The sequence below is a fragment of the Salvelinus sp. IW2-2015 genome, linkage group LG19, assembly GCF_002910315.2.
Source record: "Salvelinus sp. IW2-2015 linkage group LG19, ASM291031v2, whole genome shotgun sequence".
Lineage (NCBI taxonomy): Eukaryota > Metazoa > Chordata > Actinopteri > Salmoniformes > Salmonidae > Salvelinus > Salvelinus sp. IW2-2015.
In genome coordinates this window covers 30768585-30794219 of record NC_036859.1, presented here as the reverse complement: position 1 = coordinate 30794219, position 25635 = coordinate 30768585, and the positions used below count along the sequence as shown (strand labels likewise).

The 25635-nt window shown below is 41.8% G+C and overlaps 1 protein-coding gene across 2 annotated transcripts in view; it reads left to right on the top strand.

Annotated features, from left to right (window-relative positions):
• The first annotated feature begins 325 nt into the window (after positions 1–325).
• The window catches only part of LOC111979764 (solute carrier family 25 member 36-A), a 37820-nt gene continuing 12510 nt past the window's right edge, over positions 326–25635 (top strand). The window contains exons 1-4 of one of the 2 annotated variants that reach the window (XM_024010457.2): positions 326–726; positions 7230–7394; positions 12641–12718; positions 20666–20766. In XM_024010457.2, coding sequence (XP_023866225.1) covers positions 686–726; positions 7230–7394; positions 12641–12718; positions 20666–20766 — 385 coding nt within the window. In that variant the 5' untranslated portion in view covers positions 326–685. Of the gene's footprint in view, positions 727–7229; positions 7395–8898; positions 8996–12640; positions 12719–20665; positions 20767–25635 lie in introns of those variants that run through there. The other variant, XM_024010458.2, reaches the window with a different exon arrangement.

Genomic DNA, 25635 nt, shown 5'->3' with positions numbered 1-25635 from the left:
ATCAAAGTCAATTTCGTAGGGTCCTTATGCATTCATGCAATGTGCATGACATGTCCATACAGTAGGTTCATCAGCAAAGCATTTTGAATAGTCAGATATGACCACCAGCCATATCCTCATAACAATACTGTTAAAAAAAAAAGTTAATCAGTTATTTATTCCTGTAAGGCCTATACTGCGCCCTGTTTATTGCCCTGTAGCTGATTGATCGCGGCGTGATCATGTGAAAGATGCGTGATCGGGTGGAGACAAAGTGACGTACTTACGCAAACTGGCCAATAGCCGGCTCTGTTTTGCAGCCTATTCTACAGTACATACTGTGACCTATCCTCCCTCATTGCAGCGAAGAACAGATAAGAGATGCGAGCTAGGGTGACTGTAGCAAATACCGATGGATAGAACTGAGAATACACAGACAATGTTAATTTAGAATTCTTCATGTTTTGTAGTTTAACGTCATAKGAATTCAAATCAAATCTGTCCGTTCAAAGAGGGGATTGTGCGAAACAGAAGGGTTTGTGTGACGTTAGATGACTAGCTAACGTTGGGCAACGGCAATCAAATCAGTTTTACTGATTTTTATAACCGACGTCGCTGATATTACGAAGTGCGCATATCGTCATACAACCCGGTCTTCCTCATTGACGCAGTCCGAAGAGTGTGTTGGTTCGGAGAATGCTAAAGAATGAGTCAAAGGGATACCTTGATTCATTTGTTTGCCGGAGGGTGAGTTATTTGTTAGGAATAATGTTARCTAGTTAACATGACCTGACTGTCTTTTATAGAGTCAAAATAAGCTTGCATGGAGAAAACAAGACATTTTTCCAGACGCGCGTGCATGTAACATTAGCAGCTGTCACTACCCGTGCCATCCTCAGCAGCTAGTTAGCAAATTAGCTCTGTCTTGCAGCATCAAAATAGGCAACCACGGTTTAGCTAGGTAGCCAGGTGCTAGCCACTAGTTTATCACACATCGCATTATTAAATTCGATCGAAAACAGGTTGACATTAGTACACATCACACTCCACAGGGTTCGTGGTTCGCCTTACGACAGATGAGTATACTCGTGAATGAAGTCCACGACAGTGACGCACGAGCCTTTGTTGTCCTCGAGCAGCCGTTGACCGAGTAGCTATATCGTCGAATATCATGATTACATTTCTTGACACATATTTTTTTGTGCTTTGGCATACTCCGACAGGCCTTATAAAACACACCATTGAAAGATGGATAACATGTCTTGGCCTATGCAATGCATCCTCTGTATCAACCACTATTCCCTGTATCAACCACTAACCTACAGCAATATCTACCTTATTTGCCTTCCAAGGGTTTTCAATAGACTGGATAAGAAGGTCAGGTCAAAACAGGTTTGGATTCAATATAGCTAGCTACAACAATCAATCAATTGTATTTATAAAGCCCTTCTTACATCAGCCGATGTCACAAAGTGCTATACAGAAACCCAGCCTAAAACCTCAAACAGTAAGTAATGTAGATGCACGGTGGCTAGGAAAAACTCCATAGAAAGGCAGGAACCTAGGAAAAAACCTAGAGGAACCAGGCTCTGAGGGGTGGCCAGTCCTCTTCTGACTGTGCCGGGTGAAGCTTATAACAGTACCAAGATGTTCATAGATGACCAGCAGGGTCACAGTGGTTGTAGCGGGTACAACAGGTCACCACCTGAGGAGTAAATGTTGGCTTTTCATAGCCGATCATTCAGAGTTAGAGACAGCAGGTGCGTTAGAGTCTAAAACAGCAGGTCCTGGACAAGGTAGCATGTTCGGTGAACTGGTCAGGGTTCCATAGCTGCAGGCAGAACAGTTGAAACTGGAGCAGCAGCAGGTAGACAGACTAGGGTGGACTGGGGACAGCAAGGAGTCATCATGCCAGGTAGWCCTCAGGCATGTATTTGACACTCACAGGATAGGCTTGATCTGCATGTCAGTGGAAATATTGAGTGTTTACACAGGTCTCCCGGTGATAACTTCAAGTGTCAATGTACAGTAGCTTGCTTATTTTTCATTCTCATTGTAGGAAAAACACAAAAAGAAAGTCTGTTGCGGCTTTGACCACACTACCTGAGTGTCTGTTTCCGTTCCTGTACTGTACATCATTGGTATCGTCAATGTGATACTGAAGTCATGTTCTACCTTTGCTACGTTGTAGACTTTCGCATTCAATACATCTTGTTGACAATGAGGACATTGGAAGGGTTGAAGGGCACCTGTCTGTAGCCTAGATTGCTGAATTGACTTGTTTTTTTTGTGTTGAATCAATGTCTGACTGCTCCAAGTAAATTGAGATTGAATATTTAATCAATAAGCTTAGTGTCATTGAAAAGCAACATGTTGGTTATTGGAGCCATTCTCACAATTGGACAAGAATATTTCCTTGTCATGGAAATCGAATTCTAGTACCGTTTTGGCTCAAGTCTTAGGATAGCCTAACACTAGATAGCCTGTTTTGTATGCCTGTCTAAAAAAAAAAAAGATTTTTTTTTAAAGTCAGAGAACGGCTAGATTGATTCCATTGCAGTGCCAGCATATTTTCTTCATTTTCTTTATTTTCCCCTTTGTCTTGTTTTCCATCAGCCTCTGGGCAAACTTAAAAAATGTCAACAAGTAGGCCCATCTTGTCAAACCAGATGTTTTATTTTTTATTAATTGAGTTCTGAAAACGCAATGTTAGGGGCACAAATCGTGACAGTTACTTCAGCGAGAAGCAAATAATGGCTAAATCCCCTTGATGTTCCTCACAACAGGTCTCAAGGCCTGTGTGTCTTGTTTCCTCTCACTGTCTGTTGGTTGTACACACGCACGTGGGCGCAGGCAGCAGCAGCAACCTGGAACAGCCCCCTGAATCTGGGCCGAAGGTCGCTCTTGCCTATTTTTGGTTTGGTCTTTTGAAAGGCAGCAGCGGTAAATGGACTCAATCCCAATACCCCCTTAGCCCTCCCCCTCATTTTCGGGTGTCCCTTGGTGGGGGAGTGACTCTCAAACGGAGCTACTAGTGTTAGGGAGAGAAATAACCCTAGATAATGGGACATCACTATGTCACTCGTGCACAGCAGAAGCCGCCAAAAGATTCTTCTAGTGATGCACTGATGTGACATTTTTGCCCGATACTGATATTTTCCTTGCCAAAAAAACAATACCGATATATTTACAATTTTAGGGACCTTTTAAGCATTCTAGTACAGTTAAATAGTTAACACACACACATGGACGCAGCGGTCTAAGGCACTGCATCTCAGTGCAAGAGGCGTCACTACAGTCCCTGGTTCGAATCCAGGCTGTATCACATCCGGCCTTGATTGGGAGTCCCATAGTGCGGCGCACAATGGCCCAGAGTCGTCCGGGCCGTCATTGTAGATAATAAAGGTTACACACATACACTGACCAAAACGTTATTTTGTTGGTATTTACATATGTCCCCATTACCAGTAAAACATAATCAAAACCAATTTCTTTCACTTACTTGCTGTGCTGTTTCGTTGTTTATTTGTTCAGTTGTTTCATTCTCAACCAGGATTTCTATGGAACGCCGTTTCGGTCTTCGTGTGTCAAAAAAGATACACGTCAAATAATACTACTTGACGTGTCAAATAACACAACATCTGTTTCAGTAGCTATAGTTAGCTAGCTAACTATATAGCTAGGTGTCATCTAAAATAACCCTAATTTATAAGACAGTTATTTTTTGATTAACTTCTTACGGCTGAGATCCCGTTAACGGGATCGACTTGACAACAGCCAGTGAAAGTGCAGGGCGCCAAATTCAAACAGAAATCTCATAATTAAAATTCCTATAACATACAAGTATTTTACACCATTTTAAAGATAAACTTGTTGTTAATCCCACCCCAGTGTCCGATTTCAAAAAGGCTTTACAACGAAATCACACCATCTGATTATGTTAGGTCAGCACCTAGTCACAGAAAAACACAGCCATTWTTCCAGCCAAAGAGAGGAGTCACAAAAAGCAGAAATAGAGATAAAATTAATCACTAACCTTTGATCTTCATCAGATGATGTATTTTGCGACGTGAGCAGTGTGGTCAGCATGTTAGGCTATACTGATCTCTGGCGCCCTCTTTAGTAATTTGTCTTCATTTTTAATCGCAGTGCTTAAAGCAACAGACAAGCTCATTTAKTTGATTTTATTGTGTTTCTATATATGGAAAAATACACGCTTTTAAAATGTTGACCAATTGATTAGACAGTAAAAAAAATGATATGCGTTGTTTTTGACCCTGTTTCACACTGGATATTTTGGCACAATGTTTCTAGGGATAGTGCCGAAAAGGCAGTGCTAACTCTGCTGCAGGGCCAGCTATCCCTGGGCTAAGGTTGCTGCTAGCTCACATTAGAATGTGCAAGTATGAACACTCGCTTAGGCCCGGGCTAAAATCTCCCTTAGCCCCGGGCTAAGGAGCAGTGTGAATGCGCTCAAAGAGTATGCTTTCTACACAGCCCGTGTTTGAGGTTCATTGACAAATATTGTTTGAAAGCGGAGGTGGGAAAGCCTGTAGCCTAGCAACCACAGACGCCAGCCTACACCAACAGACAAACCATGTCAAGGCGTTCATTACAGGCAGAAGGGCCACCACCTCAGTTTACACATTGTCACAGACGAGTAAATCCAGTTCAAAGTCTCCCCAGGTTACCACTGTTAGTCTCTGTATTTACAGTTGCACGTTTTATGTTCACCTAAAGTTGCATAGTCCGTGTTCTTAATCTGGCCCAGATCCAGCTGCTGCTAGCAGGGAGCTCAATGAAAATCAACCTTGTTGTTTCCAGAAATATCAGGTCTAGATGTGGGTGGGTCTTTCCCTACTTCTCAACAGCATTGTTGGACCTTTCCCCAATGAAGTCAACTGTGAATGATCCACCATTAAAACTTAAGAGATGTTATGGCCAGTTTAGTATCAAAAAGCTTCAGAAAGTGTATATACATCATCACTCTTGGCGTTTTTCCTATTTTGTTACATTACAACCTGTAATTTAAATTGATTTTTATTTGGATTTCATGTAATGGACATGCACAAATAGTCCAAATTGGTGAAGTGAAAGAAATTACTTATAAAAAAAWATATATATAAAAAAATTATAGAAAATGGGAAAGTGATGTATGTATTCAACCGCTTTGCTATGAAGCCCCTAAATAAGATCTGGAGCAACGAATTACCTTCAGAAGTCACAATTAGTTAAATAAAGTCCACCTGTGTGCAATCAATCGAAGTGTCACATGAAGTGTCACATGATTTGTGGTTATAAAGTCTAAATATTTCTGTTACATTGCACAACCTTCATTGTTATGTTATAATTATGTAAAATTCTGGCAAATTAGTTCGTAACGAGCCAGGCGGCCCAAACTGCTGCACATGACTCTGCGTGCAATGGACGCAAGAGAAGTGACACAATTTCCCTAGTTAATATTGCCTGCTTGAAAATAAAGGAGAGCCGCACACTCTAGGAGCTCAGATGCAAAAATGTAATATCCAACGTCTCGACAGCCAAGCTGTCTTCATCAGGGTATAAACCTTCATCAGGGTTTTATATATACATTTTTGCATCTGAGCTCTTAGAGTGTGCGGCTCTCCTTTATTTTCAAGTTTTCTACTCCGCTAGCCAGCACCTCGCCTAAATAGGTGTGTGTTTCTTTTTCTTCAATGTTGCCTGCTAACATAAAATAAATTAAACTGAATATGCAGGTTTAAAAAAATATACTTCTGTGTATTGATTTTAAGAAAGGCATTGATGTTTATGGTTAGGTACATTCGTGCAACGATTGTGCTTTTTTTCACGAATGCGCTTTTGTTAAATCATCCCGTTTGGCGAGGTAGGCTGTGATTCAATGATAAATTAACAGGCACCGCATTGATTATATACAACGCAGGACAAGCTAGTTAACCTAGTAATATCATCAACCATGTGTAGTTAACTAGTGATTGTGAAGATTGATTGTTTTTTATAAGTTTAATGCTAGCTAGCATCTACCTTGGCTCCTTGCTGCACTTGTGTAACAAGTAACAACTATTCGATAGTCAACAAAGCGCAAGTTTGATAAGCGTGTTCGTTTTATATAAAAAATTATTTGTTTTATGTGATTGTTTGCTTTGAAATAATGCACTGTTCATAATGGCTATTCAAAATTAAATTTGTTTGACAACTCTGACACTTATTTTTTTGGTCCCGTTTATCAAAAGCACTGCTGTGGGAGCTTATGTAGGCTAATGCCAAGCGTGCAATTCAAGGATATGAATAAACACTTCGACAATAAAATAAATGTTAGGTGATAAGTTTAATTTACACAGGTAACGTTTACTGCAAAGTTAATTGACCGTAGCCTAGTATAGGTCAATATTATTGGCTGTTTGGTTTGCAAGGAGGGATTTTCCAGCGGCACACTTAGTTTTTTCCTAAAGCTTTGGTCAGGTGGACGGCAGAAACCTCCAATTTGATTATTCTCTTGCAAAAATGTTCTCCCATTACCATACTATGTTTTTATTTAGGCTATTTACAAACAACATAAGACTTTCTGAGAACTCGGTTACTGGCCTCTTAGATTAATTGTACTCTTGCATTATGTTAATAACAGGCTACCTACCTACGACATGTTTATTGAAATAGGCTATGGGAATAGGTAGGTAATTTGGCATGTCGCCCAGCTGTGCGCTGCCCGACTCTGGCGGTGCCAGTCAAGTTCAAATAGGCTAAACTATCGTCTGTCACATAACGATGACTGTCAAACATTGTTGATTTCCAATTGTACCATTATCACCCAGTTAGTTATTTATATATATAATTTTTATATTACACACAAGTAATTAAGACAAAAAAAACAAGATTCAGTGTTGCGGTAAAGAGTGAAATGACAAAATATAATTTAACTTAAAATATATTTGCTTTCAGTGTTTTACTCAGGCCATTTCATCAGGTGAGCAATGTAAAAAAAATATTACATAGATTTTGAGTATTTTTGGGACTTTGAAAACTTGCGGTAATGAGAATTTTTGTGTTGGAAATTGTGGTAAAAAGCATAATATCTGGTCAATAAACAATTATGAAATGGATAAATACAGATCCTAATCTTAGTAATCCGAGAGCAATTATGGGGTTTCTTGTTTTTGTAAAAAAAAAAAAAAAACACCCTTGTGTACTCTTTGGCTGTTCTGACCTGCTTGTCTTCCTCCCATCCTATTTCGTTCTCTCACCCCATCTAGGTGTGGGGGAACAGTGGGTGCTATTCTGACTTGTCCACTGGAAGTGGTAAAGACCAGACTACAGTCCTCTCATGTCACCTTCTACATCTCTGAGGTGCAGCTCAGCACTGTCAACGGGGCCAGTGTGGCTCGCATGGCCCCCCCGGGACCCCTCCACTGCCTCAAGTAAGTTCACTAACACATTGACCGTAGCCTAGTATAGGTCAATATTATTGGCTGTTTGGTTTGCAMGGAGGGATTTTCCAGCGGCACACTTAGTTTTTTCCTAAAGCTTTGGTCAGGTGGACGGCAGAAACCTCCAATTTGATTATTCTCTTGCAAAAATGTTCTCCCATTACCATACTATGTTTTTATTTAGGATATTTACAAACAACATAAGACTTTCTGAGAACTCTTGCATTATGTTAATAACAGGCTACCTACCTACGACATGTTTATTGAAATAGGCTATGGGAATAGGTAGGTAATTTGGTTTGAAAGGAGGGATTTTCCAGCGGCACACTTAGTTTTTTCCTAAAGCCGACACATTCCATTGTTTGGACAGGGTTTGTTGGGTCACCGTTTCAGGAAGACTAGAAGTTTCTCGCCACGTTTCACTCGAGGCCACCTACAGTATCTTACATGCCCTTTTGACACTATTACTTAACGCCCAATGACTCAAAGATGAGTTACTGTAGATGAGTGTTGTCAGACAAACGTCTTTTGACTTTTCCATTTTAATGGTCATGAAGCGGTCGTCTTTTTATTGTCCTCTAAGGTTAAAGTTTATTCCCCCCCCCAAAAAGGCAATGAAAGTTTGTCATAGCTAAAGCAAGACTGTCATAATAGACGAAGGTCTGGGAATCTTGCTTTGCATTTCAGCATTTTGATTGCATCAATATGGGTTTCCCACACATATTGAACCACATAGCGGGGTTCTATAATCTCAGATTGGGGATGTAGCCTAGCATTCATCATTGCTGATAAGGCAGAAATATCCCTTATCATATTGGATAAGTACAAGTTGTTGTATAGCATACTTAAATCTGCATCACTCACTTGTAAAAATAGAATGAGAACAGGGCTTACTGTGGTTCTGTTTTGGTTTGCTGTGGAACTGCCCACGTAAGTATAGTAGAGGGAAACTTTCCCTTTTGCCTTAGTTAAAAAAACATTTGGTCTATACCACTGCACTGTGACTATTCCAACTCTCCTTCCTCTCCTCCATATTGCTAAGGGAAAACATTAACCCCTTAATCTTCTCCTTTCGTATTGCTCTGTAAAAGCTCTCTGCTGATCGGACTAGAATAGAGGCTGAAATACATAGAGGACAAGGAAATAGACACGTTGTTCTTTGCAGCTGTTATTGTAATGTGGACAGTGGCACAGTGAATGAATGTCCCTCATATACCAACAGCTGTTTAGATGCCCTCACCTTCAACATTTTCCACACCACGGGGCCAGGAGGCACAACCAGTTTCATAACTGGCGTAGTGAAGGGAGCATAAAGCTAGGGCTGGCACGGTAATCGTGTAACCAACAATTATGGACAAAGACCGTCATGACATTTAAAATACCTGTTTTAATACAAAACAATATATATTTTCAAGTCGACAAACTACCCAAAAGCAGTAAAGTAAAAGTAAGCCTGGTTCACATCTAATAGCTGATGTTTATTTTTTTTTATAAGGCGAGAGGAGACATGACGATCCAGTTTTAGAATTTTGTGTTGTGGAATGAACAGCTGACTGAAGACGGCAAGACATGCGGTTGACTCCGTTTCCGCGGTAACATGGACTCTTTACAACGTGATGAAATTGTTGCTTCTTGTTTTAGCAAGGCGTTGTGGCAAACGTTTGTGTGTGTGTGTATGTGTGTGCGCGCATGCACACACGGCGAGGGTAAAGCTGTTGCGTACTGTTTTGTTAGAAAAATAGTTGGACAGATGACTACCAAATGAAGTTTCATCAACTGTCATTATGGGGTATTGTGTGTAGATTGAGGATACATTTTTTTATTTTTTATTTTTAATAATAAGGCTGCAAAGTAACAAAATGTGGAAAAAGTGAAGGGCGGAATACTTTCTGAATGCACTGTATCATGAAATACATGCACCCAATGGCTTACYAAGAACAGGGCCCAATCTGACAGAAAAATATCTTCAAGCCATCCCCTCTACTAGCTGTCAGTTTAGCTAAACAGTAAACACAGAACACCTCCCCCCTCCTGCAGCACATAGTCTGGAGCGAAGGAGAGGAGAAAATATGCATATTTTTGGGCTATTTGACCGATTTCTATAACAATGACCGTGGTCATTTGGCTGTCAAATAACCGTCATCCAAAATTCCTTGACTCACAGCCCTACATACAGTTTGAGGGGTAATACCAAATACATTGGGCCATAGACCTTGTAGTTGTATGGGCATATAACTTTCTTCACAAGGTCTGTTCAACAAATCTTGACCATCCAACCAAACATACTCTTTTTAGACATAATTAGGTGTCTCAAATGCCCCCTTTTCAGTTAATATATTAACCTTGAATTCAAGTAGCTATGTACAGTTGAAGTCGGAAGTTTACATACATTTAAACTCAGTTTTTCACAATTCCTGACATTTAATCCTAGTAAAAATTCCCTGTCTTAGGTCAATTAGGATCACCACTTTATTTTAAGAATGTGAAAGGTCAGAATAATAGTAGAGAGAAATTTATTTCAGCTTTAATTTATTTCATCACATTCCCAGTGGGTCTGAAGTTTACATACACTCAATTCGTATTTGGTAGCATTTCATTTTAATTTGTTTAACTTGGGTCAAATGTTTCGGGTAGCCTTCCACAAGCTTCCCACAATAAGTTGGGTGAATTTTGGCCCATTCCTCCTCACAGAGCTGGTGTAACTGAGTCAGGTTTGTAGGCCTCCTTGCACACACACGCTTTTTCAGTTCTGCCCACACATTTTGTATAGGATTGAGGTCAGGGCTTTGTGATGGCCACTCCAATACCTTGACTTTGTTGTCCTTAAACCATTTTGCCACAACGTCGAAAGTATGCTTGGGGTCATTGTCCATTTGGAAGACCCATTTGCAACCAAGCTTTAACTTCCTGACTGATGTCTTGATGTTGCTTCTTCATTATATCCACATAATTTTCTTGCCTCATGATGCCATCTATTTTGTGAAGTGCACCAGTCCCTCCTGCAGCAAAGCACCCCCACAATATGATGCTGTCACCCCTGTGCTTCACGGTTGGGATGGTGTTCTTCGGCCTGCAAGCCTCCCCCTTTTTCCTCCAAACATAATGATGGTCATTATGGCCAAACAGTTCTATTTTTGTTTCATCAGACCAGAGAACATTTCTCCAAGAAGTATGATCTTTGTCCCCATGTGCAGTTGCAAACCGTAGTCTGGCTTTTTTATGGTGGTTTTGAAGCAGTGGCTTCTTCCTTGCTGAGTGGCCTGTCAGGTTATGTTGATATAGGACTCATTTTACTGTGGATATAGATACTTTTGTACCTGTTTCCTCCAGCATTTTCACAAGGTCCTTTGCTTCTGTTCTGTGATCAATTTGCACTTTTCGCACCACAGTACGTTCATCTCTAGGAGACAGAACGCGTCTCCTTCCTGAGCGATATGATGGCTGCGTGGTCCCATGGTGTTTATACTTGCGTACTGTTGTTTGTACAGATGAACGTGGTACCTTCAGGCATTTGGAAATTTCTGCCAAGGATTAACCAGACTTGTGGAGGTCTACAATTTGTTTTCTGAGGTCTTGGCTGATTTCTTTTGATTTTCCCATGATGTCAAGCAAAGAGGCACTGAGTTTGAAGGTAGGCCTTGAAATACATCCACAGGTACACCTCCAATTGACTCAGGCTAATTGACATCATTTATCAGAAGCTTCTAAAGCCATGACACAATTTTCTGGAATTTTCCAAGCTGTTTAAAGGCACAGTCAACTTAGTGTATGTAAAGTTCTGACCCACTGGAATTGTGATACAGTGAAATAATCTGTCAACAATTGTTGGAAAAATGACTTGTGTCATGCACAAAGTAGATGTCCTAACAGACTTGCCAAAACTATAGTTTGTTAACAGGAAATTTGTGGAGTCATTTGAAAAACGAGTTTTAATGACTCCAACCTAAGTGTACGTAAACTTCCGACTTCAACTGTATCATCGAATGCCTCATCACCATAACAGCCAGTTCATTGATTAGATACTAAGATTTCCCTTCTCGTGAAATATTACTGACGCCCCTTTTTTAAAACATTAGATTTTTTATTAAGATGGCTGTAGTCAGGTTTTGGCTGAAGGCTTCGTTCTGTTGGATCACCGCTCTGCTGCAGTGTTCTTGGGCCTGCTTTTCCCCCCTTTTCGCTATCAGTCAACCRCCATGCTTCTGCCCTGGAAGCACTAACTGAAACCCAACACCACCACTAAGCAGCACAGGGAGAAGAAAACAACTTGCAGAAGTGGGTCACCACCGAATGCAGTGCAGGCCAAATCACATTTAGAACAGAGTAGCTCTGTATGAGCAGTCCTGACTGTGTAGTAGACTGAATTCGCAGTTCAATCTAGAGGCCTTAATCCTTGAATTGAAGCTTAGCTCTCAGTCACTGCTTTGAATATCTCCATGAATTAGGTTAATGGTGGAATAACCTTGGGTGACACTAAACAGCATGAACCCCATCAGCCATTACCATGTTATGTAGAGCAGCTCATTGCATTGCTGACCTTTTTATAAGTTCACATTTACATTTTAGTCATTTAGCAGATGCTCTTATCCAGAGTGACTTACAGCAGCAATAAAGGTTAAGTGCCTTGCTCAAAGACACAATGACAGATTTTCACCTAGTCTACTCAGGGATTTGAACCAGGGACTGTTCCGTTTCTGGCCCAATGTTCTTAATCGCTAGGCTACCAGCCGCCCTAATAACGTCTTGTCTCCATTCGAGGCCTGCTGTCTTACCTGGGGCTAACTGGTCGGGAGGCCACCTAACCCTAGCTGACTGAGCCAGATCGTTGTATGTGAATAGACACCGGCTGGAAAAGCGGTTTTAACCAAACAGCACTCAGGATTAGAACAACACACTGTAAAAAAAAAAGAAACTGTCACATGACTCGTCACATACACAAATGCTGAAATGCATCATCAGCTAGCTATATTGATCTGTTTTGACACTTTTGGTTCCTTTCATCCATCTTGCAAAAACACACAGTATCAGGAAATGTACCATAAATGCATCTGTTTATTACTGTATTAGTCGCCAATGGACAATTTTAGGCAACGGCCGATGTGCTATGGTCATGGCAGACTGATTATCCACATTGGCACTAGCCCACTATCTTGATAGCCATCTTTTCTTATGTTTCAGTATATCAATAATCAACACTTTGCACTATGCTAGCTATTCATACACCTCTCCCTCTACAGGTTGATACTGGAGAAGGAGGGACCGCGCTCGCTGTTCAGAGGCCTTGGGCCCAACCTGGTGGGTGTGGCTCCTTCCAGGTATGACCTCACTTCCTGTGCAATAATTTGTCCTGTTCTGCTAGCATTTTCTTGTCCTTCTGTGTAGGGTACTTTATGGAGTTTGTGGCTAGGATACCTAGATTTATTTTGTATTTGGTTTTCCATTATTTGACCTTGGTGATATCAATTCCTTTTTGTAACCACATCGGAGGACGACACAATTACCATAATTTTACATAATCTTCTTCCAGGTAACCTCCCCAAAATGAATTTCTGCAATTTAATTTCCAGTAAAATTCCACTCCCTCCCTGTCCTTATCTTCCATCTCCACAGGGGCATTATACACACTCCCTAGTGGTAGAACCTAGACTGAAATGACTGTTCTGAGTGTTAGCCCTATTACGCAACAGCAGCCTCCTGGTCCAGTCTGTTAATCACGTTCACTGTGGGCAGAGTAGCGGGGTCATGACTAGAAGGGATACAGCTTTTGTCAAATTAACGACAGATTTGACTTTGCGTAGCAGGTTAAGAGAATTAGGTTAAGGTTAGGAAAAGGGTTAAGGTTAGCTAAAATGCAAAAAATGCTCTTTGTCAATGTTTATTTTCTTTGAGTATCTGAATTTCTCTTTCCTTCTCTGTATGTAGATCATCTCTCTCATTCTGCCAGTCTGGCCCTCTGTGGGGCGTTAAATGCCCTTGACGGTCTTCCCTGTTTCCGGCTGTGTATTTGTGTCTATGGCTGTGCCTTTGTGTGTGTGTAGTCTTCTGTGTGGAAAATGTGAAGCCGAACAACGTGCCCGGAAAGATTAAAATTTACCAGCCATTTGAGAAATGTACCAGACCCGTCTGCGTTGGGTGCATAACCCATTAGGGCATCAACACACGGTGTTCAGAATGACATCACATTTACACTGTGGTAATGCATCTGAACAGAACATGCAACTACTGTAATGAAGCAGACAATAAAACTTAATTTTCAAACATTTGCCAAAAATGCCATTCTAAACAGCGCACTTGGAAAAACACGATTCAAACAGTGCACCTGCAGAGGTTCCAAGTAAAAACTTAGAAAGAGGGGGAATCTAAAGATCCAACAACTAGGATGGGTTGTTAATGACTAGGGTTGTGCCTTTGGCTTCTGGACAATGAAATAAAGTTGATATGAAAACCAATAGAACAGGAGAGAGATGGCATAGTGGTGGGTCCAATAGGGAAGTAAATGGAAATGCATTTGCCAAAATTATATAATTACTCCTGTCTATACAGAAATAGAACAATTCAAAATACTTCACCAGAAAGCATGACTTCGCCACAGAGGACTCGAGGATCATTCGTTTCTTATTTTGTTGTTGTTGTGGATTGTTACAAGCTCGTAGGCCTATGCTTATTTGAGAAGCTGCCAATTTGGGCAGTGCGCGAGGCAATAGGCCTAGTTGATTATTGCTTTCAGTGAAAACCATCTAAAAAATATGTGACTATAATGTGTCTTGGGTATAATTTACAATGTTGAGACGAGGAAGGAGAGTGGTGTGTGTGTGTGTGGTGACGATATAGGCAAGTCTCTCCAGAATGGTTCAGCAGTCTCCCTCTAATTTATTTTGCATTCATTGTGTGAATTGTTTGCCCTTTTTGGTTTTATCAATTTCCCCTTACATACAAAAGTATGTGGGCATCTGCTTGTCGAACATCTCATTCCAAAATCCTGGACATTAACATGGAGTTGGTCCCCCCCTACTTTGTTGCTATAACAGTTTCCACTCTTCTGAGAAGGCTTTCCACTAAATGCTGGAACATTGCTGCGGGGACTTGCTTCCATTCAGCTACAAGAGCATTAGTGAGGTTGGGCACTGATGTTGGGCGATTAGGCCTGGCTCGCAGTTGGCGTTCCAATTCATCCCAAAGGTGTTCGTTGAGGTCAGGGCTCTGTGCAGGTCAGTCAAGTTCTTCCACACCGATCTCGATAAACCATTTCTGTATGGACCTCGCTTTGTGCATGGGGGCATTGTCATGCTGAAACAGGAAAGGGCCTTCCCCAAATTGTTGCTACAAAGTTGGAAGCACAGAATCACCTAGACTATCACCTTCTACTTCACAATAACAGAACTTACAGTTTACCGGGGAAGCTCTAGCAGGGCAGAAATTGGACGAACTGACTTGTTGGAAAGGTGCCATTCTATGATGGTGCCACGTTAAGTCACTGAGCTTAACRTGGCACTGTAAGTAAGGCCATTCTACTACCAATGTTTGTCTATGGAGATTGCATGGCTGTGTGCTCAATTTTATACACCTGTCAGCAACGGATTGGCTGAAATATCCAAATCCACTAATATGCTGCCCGGAAATGTAGGAAAGTGTTTTTTTTAACATCTTTTTCTAATTTTTCTATTTATTGCAAATGATAATATATAAAAATTATTGTTCCTCACACTAAGCTATTTGAAAAATCTTTACAACAATCTCCCCCTTGATAATCACAATGGAAGTTATAGGCCTACTGAAAGAGCAATGGAAGTTATAGGCCTACTGCTGCATTGGCCTATAGGCTATGAGTTCCATAAGCTCATTTCTTTAGCTGCCAATGGATCACAGTGTATCAATGTGACCATATGGCATAGGCGGCTGATCTCGCAGTAATTGACTTTTAACTTAGGGTTGGAACCGGTTCAAGGAACAGAACCAAAAACTGGAAAAAAATGAAATTGTTTGAAAAACAGAACCCTAACCGAAAAATAAAGTGATCTATACTCTTCCTGGAACAGAACCGTTATTTTAGAAGCATGTGAACCGTTTAATAACTTTATTTTACATTCCCACAGAAATTGCAACAAAGCGCCTATGCCAAGCCCTCTGTCACTCAAACTTATGCTGCGTTCACGTGCTAGTCGGAACTAGAAAACTTGAAACGCAGTACGTGTATAACTACAACCAATTAACTATAACCAACGTCTGCCTGCCAGCTCGAAGTGTGTGTGGGTTACCTGCCGCTCCCTTCTGAAGCATAGGTTGCTGTAGCCTACTGACAATGTTATAAGTGTAATTCAGAAATTAGGGAGAGATGTTTTTAATTACAAAAATAATGGATCTACTTTTTCAATGCTAGTTAAGGACACTATAGGTATCACGTTTCACATAAGATTTATTAACTACAAAAAGGTAAGACGTTTTTAATTATTGTGCTGCTCCGCACACACAGGCTTGATGACTAGCTAGCTAATGTTTGCTCTGGTCCAACATTTAAACCAACTCGGAAGCCCAAATTTATTCAAAGCTCCTCCATAGAAGCTGCTCCTCTGTAGGTATAATTCTGTGGGCCTGATTCTGATCATGCACGTCGTTACAACGATGCCCAGTGCTTCAAGGCAAGCTTCTTCCATCCTCTATCGCGCTCTCCTCACCCTCAGTTGCATCTCTTGGCCTACACTGTAACTGGCAGCTGTGTGTGTGCGTGTTTGTCTTTCATTATGATTAAACCATACTGTTATGGCAAAATACAATTTTTGCTCTTAACGACTTACCTATACCGATTTTAAATCGCATACCCACTCCACAGCAAGCTACTCCATCCGCACTAATTGGTGAAGTAATTTAATGTTGCGCTAAATGTTAATATTATTTTTAAATATGAACTGAAACGAACGATCTCAACCAATACTTTGTTGGTGTTAGAACCTGGTTCATAAATGTATTTCTGGTGTGGAACGCAAAAAAGGAGGTGGGAGAGGTAGGGAAGGAGGACGGTGGGAGGAAAGCGGGGAGGACGGTGGGGAGGAAAGCGGGTGGGAGGAAGCGGGAGGACGGACGGTGGGTGGGTGGGTCGGGGCGAGCGAAGGTGGGGTCGGGGAGAGGGGGAAAACGAGGAGGGCGGGGAGAGGAGGTGGGAGAAAGCAAGGAGGACGGGGAGAGGACGGGGGAGGGTTAGGGTTGGGGAGGAGGACGGGGGAGAGGTAGGGATGGGGAGGAGGACGGGGAGAGGTAGGGTGGGAGGAAAGAAGGAGGACGGGAGAGGTAGGGATGGGAGGAGGAGTGGGAGAGGTAGGGATGGAGCGGTGGGAGGAAAGCAAGGAGGACGGGGAGGTAGGGATGGGGAGGAGGACGGGAAGAGGTGGGAGGAAAGCAAGGAGTGGTAAGGATGGAGAGTTGGGAGAAAAGTGGGGAGGGCGAGGTGGGAGAAAAGCGAGAAGGGAGGTGGGAGGACGGAGAGCGAGGACCGGGAGGGCGGGGAGGGTTCGGGAGAAAGAGGGTTCTGGGGGGAGATGGGTCGGAGAGACCGGGAAGTTGCGAGGTAGATGGGGAGAACGATATAGACAGAGAGAACGGCAGGGAGGGAGAGAGGGTAAGGAGAAAGACTGACCTGAGCGCACACTGTCATAAAAATTACTGCAGTGGAAAGAGAGAGAATAATTAATCATCCTTCATTACTCCTACAGAGTTMTGTTCCTCAATACTCTCCTCAATGTTGCACTGGAACAGAGCAAAAACACCAATGCCATTTCCTCAATAACCCCTGCCAGCGACTAGACGCTCACCAGGCTTTACCTACATTAACACAGCAAGGAACCGTATCCAATCAGACAGTGAAGTGACTGTAACACTGCTGCTGTGTGCCATGGCTGTGGAAAGGTACTGGCTGACTGGTCTCCCCCTTGGCCTTTGCAGCCTGCTGCCCAGGAGAGCATATTGTCTGGCATTAGAGCATGGTTGGCTGGGCAGTCAGCTGTTCATCTACAGCACACTCCACATCACAAGCTTTAGATGAGTCCGCGTCACCACCACTAAGATCGGCCATCACTTAACACACAAACGCGCGTGAATATGCACCCAGTCTCTCACATGCACAGTGTACACAACCTCACTCTCTCACAAAAATACACGTGCACACTAAGGACAGGGTGAGCGAGCCAAGCGCTGGTGGGTCGTTGGGTTTTAATCCCCACAGCGGAAATGTTTACTTGCGTTAATCCTCTGGGATTTGAGTTAAGTAGAGGAAGCGTAGGAGTTGCATGGGAGATGAATCTCCAGCTAAAGCAGGGCATGTGATTTGGGTGCCTGGTTGGGAATGTATTGCACACAAGCATGCGCGTGCAGTGACAGACACACGCAGTATGCAGGGACATGCCTAATGGGCCATTTTATTTTTTATAAGCATATAGAAAGTCTACACCCCCTTGGGCTTTTTTCAAATATTGTTGTTTTATAAAGTAGGACTGAAAAGTATTTAATTGTAATTTCTTGTCATTGATCTACACAAAATACTTCATAATGTCAAAGGTAAAAGAAAATTCTACAGATTTTTACAAATGAATAAAAGTAATCACTAAAATAGTCGTTGCGTAAGTATTCACCTCCTTTGTTTAGGCAAACCTAAATTAGTAAAATTTGGCTTAACAAATCATAAGTTATATTGACTCACTCTGTGTGAAAAAGTAGGGGTTGACATGATTTTTGAATGACTAACCTTTTCTCTGTCCCTCATACATACACTACCATTCAAAAGTTTGGGGTCACTTGGAAATGTCCTTGTTTTTGAAATATTTTTAAAATAACATCAAATTGATCAGAAATACAGTGTAGACATTGTTAATGTTGTAAATGACTTTTGTAGCTGGAAACGGTAGATTTTCTATGGAATATCTACATAGGCGTACAGAGGCCCATTTTCAGCAACCATCACTCCTGTGATCCAATGGCACGTTGTGTTAGCTAATCCAAGTTTATTATTTTAAAAGGCTAATTGATCATTAGAAAAGCCTTTTGCAATTATGTWAGCACAGCTGAAAACTRWWGTTCTGATTAAAGAAGCAATAAAACTGACCTTATTTAGACTAGTTGAGGATCTGGAGCATTAGCATTTGTGGGTTMGAYTACAGGCTCAAAATGGCCAGAAACAAAGTACTTTCTTCTGATACTCGTCAGTCTATTCTTGTTCTGAGAAATGAAGGCTATGAATTTTGAAAAAAATAATGGGCAAATATTGCACAATCCAGGTGTGCAAAGCTGTTATGAGACCTACCCAAAAAGACTCAGCTTTAAACGCTGCCAAAGGTGTTTTTAATATGTATTGAGACGGGGGTGAATACTTATGTAATCAAGGTATAATGGTGGTTTATTTTTCATTAATCTTTAAAAAAGTTATAATTTTTGTGTAGATCGTTGACAAATAACAATTCAATCCATTTTTGTCCTACTTTGAAACACAAAATGTGAAGAAATCCAAGGGTGTGTGGACTTTCTATAGGTGCTGTAGATGTTTATGTAGGTTGGTAACACACTAACTACCCAAATGAGTGCAACAGGAGTTCCGGGCCATATCAAATTTGATTGGTCACATAAACATTTTCAGCAGATGTTATTGCGGGTGTAGCAAAATGGTTGTGTTCCTAGCTCCGATAGTGCAGTAGTATCTAACAATTCACAACAATATACACAATTGTAAAAGAATGGAATAAAAAAAGATAAGTATTAGATCGAGCAATGTCAAATGTTATTTGTCACATACACATAGTTAGCAGATGTTAATGCGAGTGTAGCGAAATGCTTGTGCTTCTAGTTCCGACAGTGCAGTAATAAACTCAGCGCAAAAAAAGAAACGTCCTCTCACTGTCAACTGCGTTTATTTTCAGCAAACTTAACATGTGTAAATATTTGTATGAACATAAGATTCAACAACTGACATAAACTGAACAAGTTCCACAGACATGTGACTAACAGAAATTGAGTAACGTGTCCCTGAACAAAGGGGAGGGTCAAAATCAAAAGTAAGTCAGTATCTGGTGTGGCCATCAGCTGCATTAAGTACTGCAGTGCAACTCCTCCTCATGGATGCACCATTTTCCTGTTTTTGCTGTGAGATGTTACCCCACTCTTCCACCAAGACACCTGCAAGTTCCCGGCCATTTCTGGGGGGAATGGCCCTAGCCCTCACCCTCTGATCCAACAGGTCCCAGACATGCTCAATGGGATTGAGATCCGGGCTCTTTGTTGAGAGCCCTGCGGTTGCGGGTGGTGCAGTTGCCATACCAGGCGGTGATACAGCCCGACAGGATGCTCTCAATTGTGCATCTGTAACAGTTTTAGGGGCCAAGCCAAATATCTTCAGCCTCCTGAGGCTGAAGAGGAGCTGTTGCACCCTTTTCACCACACTTTGTGTGGGTGGACCAATTCAGATTGTCAGTGATGTGAAAGCTTTCCACCTTCTCCACTGCGGTCCTGTCAATGTGGAGAGGGGTGTACTCCCTCTGCTGTTTCCTGAAGTCCACGATCAGCTCCTTTGTTTTGTAGACGTTGAGTGAGAGGTTATTTTCCTGGCACCACTCTCCCAGGGCCCTCACCTCTCTGTAGGCTGTCTCGTCATTGTTGGTAATCAAGCCTACTACTGTTGTGTCGTCTGCAAACTTGATGATTTGAGTTGGAGTCGTGTGTGGCCACGCATTCATGGGTGAACGGCGAGTACAGGAGGGGGCTGAGCACCCACCCTTGTGGGGCCCCTGTGTTGAGGATCAGTGAAGTGGAGGTGTTGTTTCCTACCTTCACCATCTGGGGGCGGCCCAACAGGAAGTCCAGGACCCAGTTGCACAGGGCGGAGTTCAGACCCAGGGCACTGAGCTTAATGATGAGCTTGGAGGGTACTATTTTGAAGGCTGAGCTATAGTCAATGAACAGCATTCTTACATAGGTATTCATCTTGTCCAGATGGGATTGGGCAGTGTGCAGTGCAATGGCGATTGCATCGTCTGTGGATCTATTGGGGCGGTAAGCAAATTGAAGTGGGTCAATTTGGACAGAGGGTAATTGCCTGTCCTTTATACTGTGCAATTTTGCCCCAATCTCACAAAAATGAAATATTTTTTTGTTGTTGCCATATTGGTATCGACCATCATGACCCCCAAAAAATATAGTTTTAACGGTAACGGCTCAGAGTTACGATATTGTTATCAATTGATTGATTCGCTGTATTAGCTCACATCCATTCCCTCCTGTATCAACAGAGCCATCTACTTTGCATCCTACTCCACTGCCAAAGAGAAGCTGAACGGCGTGTTTGAGCCCGACTCGACGCAGGTCCATATGGTGTCTGCAGGCCTAGCAGGTAACAGTTGTTCCACAAACTCCTCCTCTGCTGTCTATAGCCTGCTTGTTGCTACATTCAAAGTGGACTTGTTTAGACAATTCATTTCCAGCTACTTATTTTATTTTGACTGATTACGTAGAAAAGGGGATATGTTAAGTATTTATTTAAAGATATTTCGTTTTTGTTTTTTAAAGTAAATGGCCATATTTTTTTATTTGATTAAATGTTTGTTTTGTACATTTGTATCTTGCGTTATGGGGTGGATGGGGTTTCCTGTTAATCTGAAGATAATTCAATATTTTATTAACATTGCTCTAGCCTCTATCCAGCTAGGTGTTAGACATTGCCACTATATGGGTTACCTTGTGGATGTTTTCCAGTGTTTTGAATATCAACCACAGATGGTTTGCCCGAAAGCACAATTGAAGACTTTCAGGATCAGTCTCTAGTATAAACCCCACTTTATATCTATAGTGAAAGTGAAGAGGTTATTCTACCCTTCAATATTGTAGTTAAGTTGTATGCCAAAAAAATTATCTGTTCTCTCAGTCAAAGCACTTAGTATGAAAATACATAAAGTGTGAAAAAGACAAAGCACAGAGTTAACACTGTCAGTTGCATTTTCTACTACTTCCACTCATATAGTGAACTGCTCTTGAGATTTCACATGGCAAATAGACCCACTGACCCACATTACTGCCTCTGTCCTACAATTATATACAGCCAACTTGGCAGAGGCCCAACACTTTACTACATACAACTACAAGACTTACCACTAGCTAGCTGTCTGTTCCAGCAATAAAATAAATAACATCCTCAAAGTTTGGGTTGTGCTTTCCATCCCACCCCCACTTTCCCCAGTTTTTTCTCTTGAGGCTCTTCGACTCTCTCGAAGGACCCTAAATTGTGTTAACGTACCAGTTTGTTGCTAAACAGTGAGTTTGGCCCTTCAAGCGCTGTCTATGCTGTGTGTGTACAGTAGTAAAGGCCCCAGGGCGCTAACATGTCAGGGCCCTCACTGCGGGAGGCCCCCCCCCCCCCGCCTCGCGGCGACACACCGGCCGGACGCCTCAGGTAGCACTCCATTTCCTTTCACTGGTATGACCATGATGATGATGCTATTGATGCTAATAATGATGATGCTGGTTATAGGTCACTAGCTGGTTTGCAGCTCTTTCATCTCCTATAACTTCTACATGATTGCACAGTCTTGATACACTGTACCCCTTCCCCCTTTTTTAGCAGCCTGTTTACCCCCCACCCACCCCCACTGAAGGTACATGAACAACACGTACTTTAGATGTTTCTTAGTCGGCATATGAAGTGAAATGCTAACCTTGTCACTATTAGGTTTGAGGGTCCTTATTTGGTTCATCGTCATTTACCCTTGAACCGCTGACACCGCAGATGCAGGTTATTTAAGTTTAGGTATGTACGTCTGCCCTCGTCTGGCGAAAGAGGCCAACATAAGCTATACTTTCCACTGTGCTGTAGATATCACTCATGTAACATACGTATGCATGTCTATATACAGGATATAGGCTATAGGTGACAACCTAGTTCCAGACACTAGAAAATTCCTATCGGATTATGGCACTCCCAAAATTATTTGACACACCTGAATCCTTTCCCTCAGTTACACATGCAGATATAGAATAATTACMCAAAGATGCTTTTTAGTCAGCAATTTTTTAAATTTGATATAGTGCCAGTTCTCCAATTACAAACTATAGAAACATGCTTACTGATTTTTTTCAATTACAGATGTAGAATGAATAGACCATTTTAATTTAGACAACATACGGGGTATGGTAGTATACAAAACATTAAGAACACCTGCTCTTTCAATGACCGACTGACCAGGTGAAAGCCTATGATCCTTTATTGATGTCACTTATTAAATCCACTTCAATCAGTGTAGATGAAGGGAGGAGACAGGTTAGAGAAGGATTTTTAAGCCTTCAGACAATAAAGACATTGATTGTGTATGTGTGCCATTCAGAGGGTGAATGGGCAAGACAAAATATTGAAGTGCCTTTGAACGGGGTATGGTAGTAGGTGCCAGGCTGCAACTCTGCTGGGTTTTTCACGCTCAACAGTTTCCTGTGCGTATCAAGAATGGTCCATCACCAAAGGATATCCAGCCAACTTGGAACAACTGTGGAACACTTTCAACATCTTATAGAGTCCATGCCCTGATGAATTGAGGCTGTTCTGAGGGCAAAAGGGGGGAGTGCAACTCAATATTAGGAAGGTGTTCCTAGTGTTTGGTATACTTGGTGTTGATTCATAATCATACCCACTACTGGCCTATAATCATGCCCATTTTGCACAGTCATTCAACTCCCTGAACCCTCTCTATAGGAGTTGAGGAGTGGAGCTAAGAACTGTTCTTCAGCTGCTCATCTAAACCATTTGTCCTAGTAAATGTAACACATGAGTAGGAGTTGCCACACATACTCATGCCTTCGCTTGAGTTCAACACAACCACAGTTTGCTCAGGGCCTAGTGTCTATTTCTGTCCATAGACCTCCTGTATAGACTTGCTAGTTCATATGGTTAATTTACACTGGATCAGGTCCCCTGTAGTATGTCAAGAGCCTTGAACTTKGTTGTGGACTCTGACACCCTCAAGCATGAAATGGCTGACACTCCAGTAATATGTTTAATTTGGGGGGAAAGTTCTATGTATTTGAGACATCTGGCCTCCACACAGTCCATTGTCTAACAAAAAAATGGCATTAATGTTTAAAACTTTTAGAAAGTTGTTCAGACGATCAGAAACCGATGGGTGGTCTTGTTGAAATGGCGTATCACAACACTGTTTATCAGAGATAAAGGAATCCTCCACTCAGCGATATTTTGTTTTACTTATTCCGCTTTGGTTGAATAATTCAAGAAGGCCAGACTCCATTTAGTTTCCTCATGGCAGCCAATGAGGCCTTCAGCTGAGGCTCACACCATGACGTCGTTCATACAATGACTTTCTCTTAAGATGTAGGCCTACTGTAGGGCTGAGCTCACCTCATCTGGGAGCTAGCTACTATTGTTCAAATTACATTTACTCAATTCATTGACTAATTTATAGGGTAGAATTTAATCAGGCACACTTAACAAAGCTCGTCATTTTTATAGACTTTTTATGTCTGCTTGACAAGGTTAGCATTTCAACTCTGGCATTATTTGACCTTTTTTTATTGTGACTATTTCATTGTTGACTTTGTCCCCCATTTTATTTGACCCCATCGTTACTGTTTAGAATCAATAAAAGTGACTGTGGTAATGATGCCATTGGTTGACAATGATTCGCACCTGTAGCATTGTTGAAATATATTTTATTATTGTGTACCACACATGTTTATTTGTTTTGTCCTGCACATAATGATTATACCAGATGGGGTGATGTTCCATTTACGACAGATTTGCATGTTTCTTCCCTTACCAAGAACGACATACAGTACCTGACAAAATGTAGGGGAGAGAAACGACACGAGACGGCCTCTTGCATTTTAAAACAGGTGTGGGTCGGGTAAGGTCAAGAGTTTGAGGGTTAGAGTGGGGAGGAAGAGATGGGGTGTGACCCCCCCTTTTCTCCTCTCCCACCTTAGTTGGTTTAAAAAAGGGTGGGTAAGAATGTGGGAGTGGGGAGGATTATCTTATGTTTATATATAAAAAGGGGGATTTGGGGAGGCTTAGGGGGATCTTAACTGTTTATATCAGATTGGGGGAGATGGGGGTGATACTTGTCATCCTATTTTACCTGTTAAAAAATACAGGGATTGGGTAGGATCGGTAGGTTTCCTCTTCATCTATGTAAATAAAAGGAGTTTGTGGGTGGGTTGGTTGGTTGACTGCTGCCTGTGTGTGACTGTGGTCATTTTAGGGCTTTACTGTAGCTTTCACCCCTGCGTGAGGGGGGAGAGCCCCCGCCACCTCAGCCCCCCCATATCTGCAGGCTTCTAGCTGCAGCTGTGAGGCGGAGTAGCTTTGCCCCTACTCTGTGAGTACACGCCATAGACGCTATCTCCTTCTTCTTCTTCTTCAACAGACTTGTCATCCTCTTCATGCAGTTTCCTTAGGACTGTGTCCCTTGATACAGTAGAAGCTCTAGTCGTGCGTACTGTACTGTAGACGTCCCCTGGTTTCTTGTTTAGAGAAGATGCTATGTAGTGATGTAAATGTATGTTGATTTTCAAATGGTCATGTTTTAAATTATGTTCCTGTTTGGAGGTTTAGTATCTTGAGCACAAGTGATGTGCAGGATTTACTGTCTGTCTTTTAAAAATGCACACATTATGATCACACTAGAATGACCTGCACCTTACACATTTGTCATATACCTTGTAATGTATATGACATAACACTCCTTTGTGAACTAACATAATGACTTGATGCATTGTCAGGGTACTCATTGGTCTCTGTTAAAAAATAATAATAACCCAAATTTAGTATAAGCAACTTATTAAAATAGTAAATGTTTTGGTATTTATAAATATACACCTAGTTTCCCTGGGAAATAACATCTGCCTACTTGTCCACTTTGCGATTTTTCCGCTTTGGTCCTCTTGAATAATTCAAGAAGGCCAGACTCCATTTAGTTTCCTCATGGCAGCCAATGAGGCCTTCAGCTGAGGCTCACACCATGCCTAATCATTAGTCAATGAATTGAGTAAATGTAATTTGAACAATAGTAGCTAGCTCCCAGATGAGGTGAGCTCAGCCCTACATCTTAACAGAAAGTCATTGTATGAACGACGTCATGGTGTGAGCCTCAGCTGAAGGCCTCATTGGCTGCCATGAGGAAACTAAATGGAGTCTGGCTTTCTTGAATTATTCAAGAGGACCAAAGCGGAAAAATCGAAGTGGAAGTAGGCAGATGTTATTTCC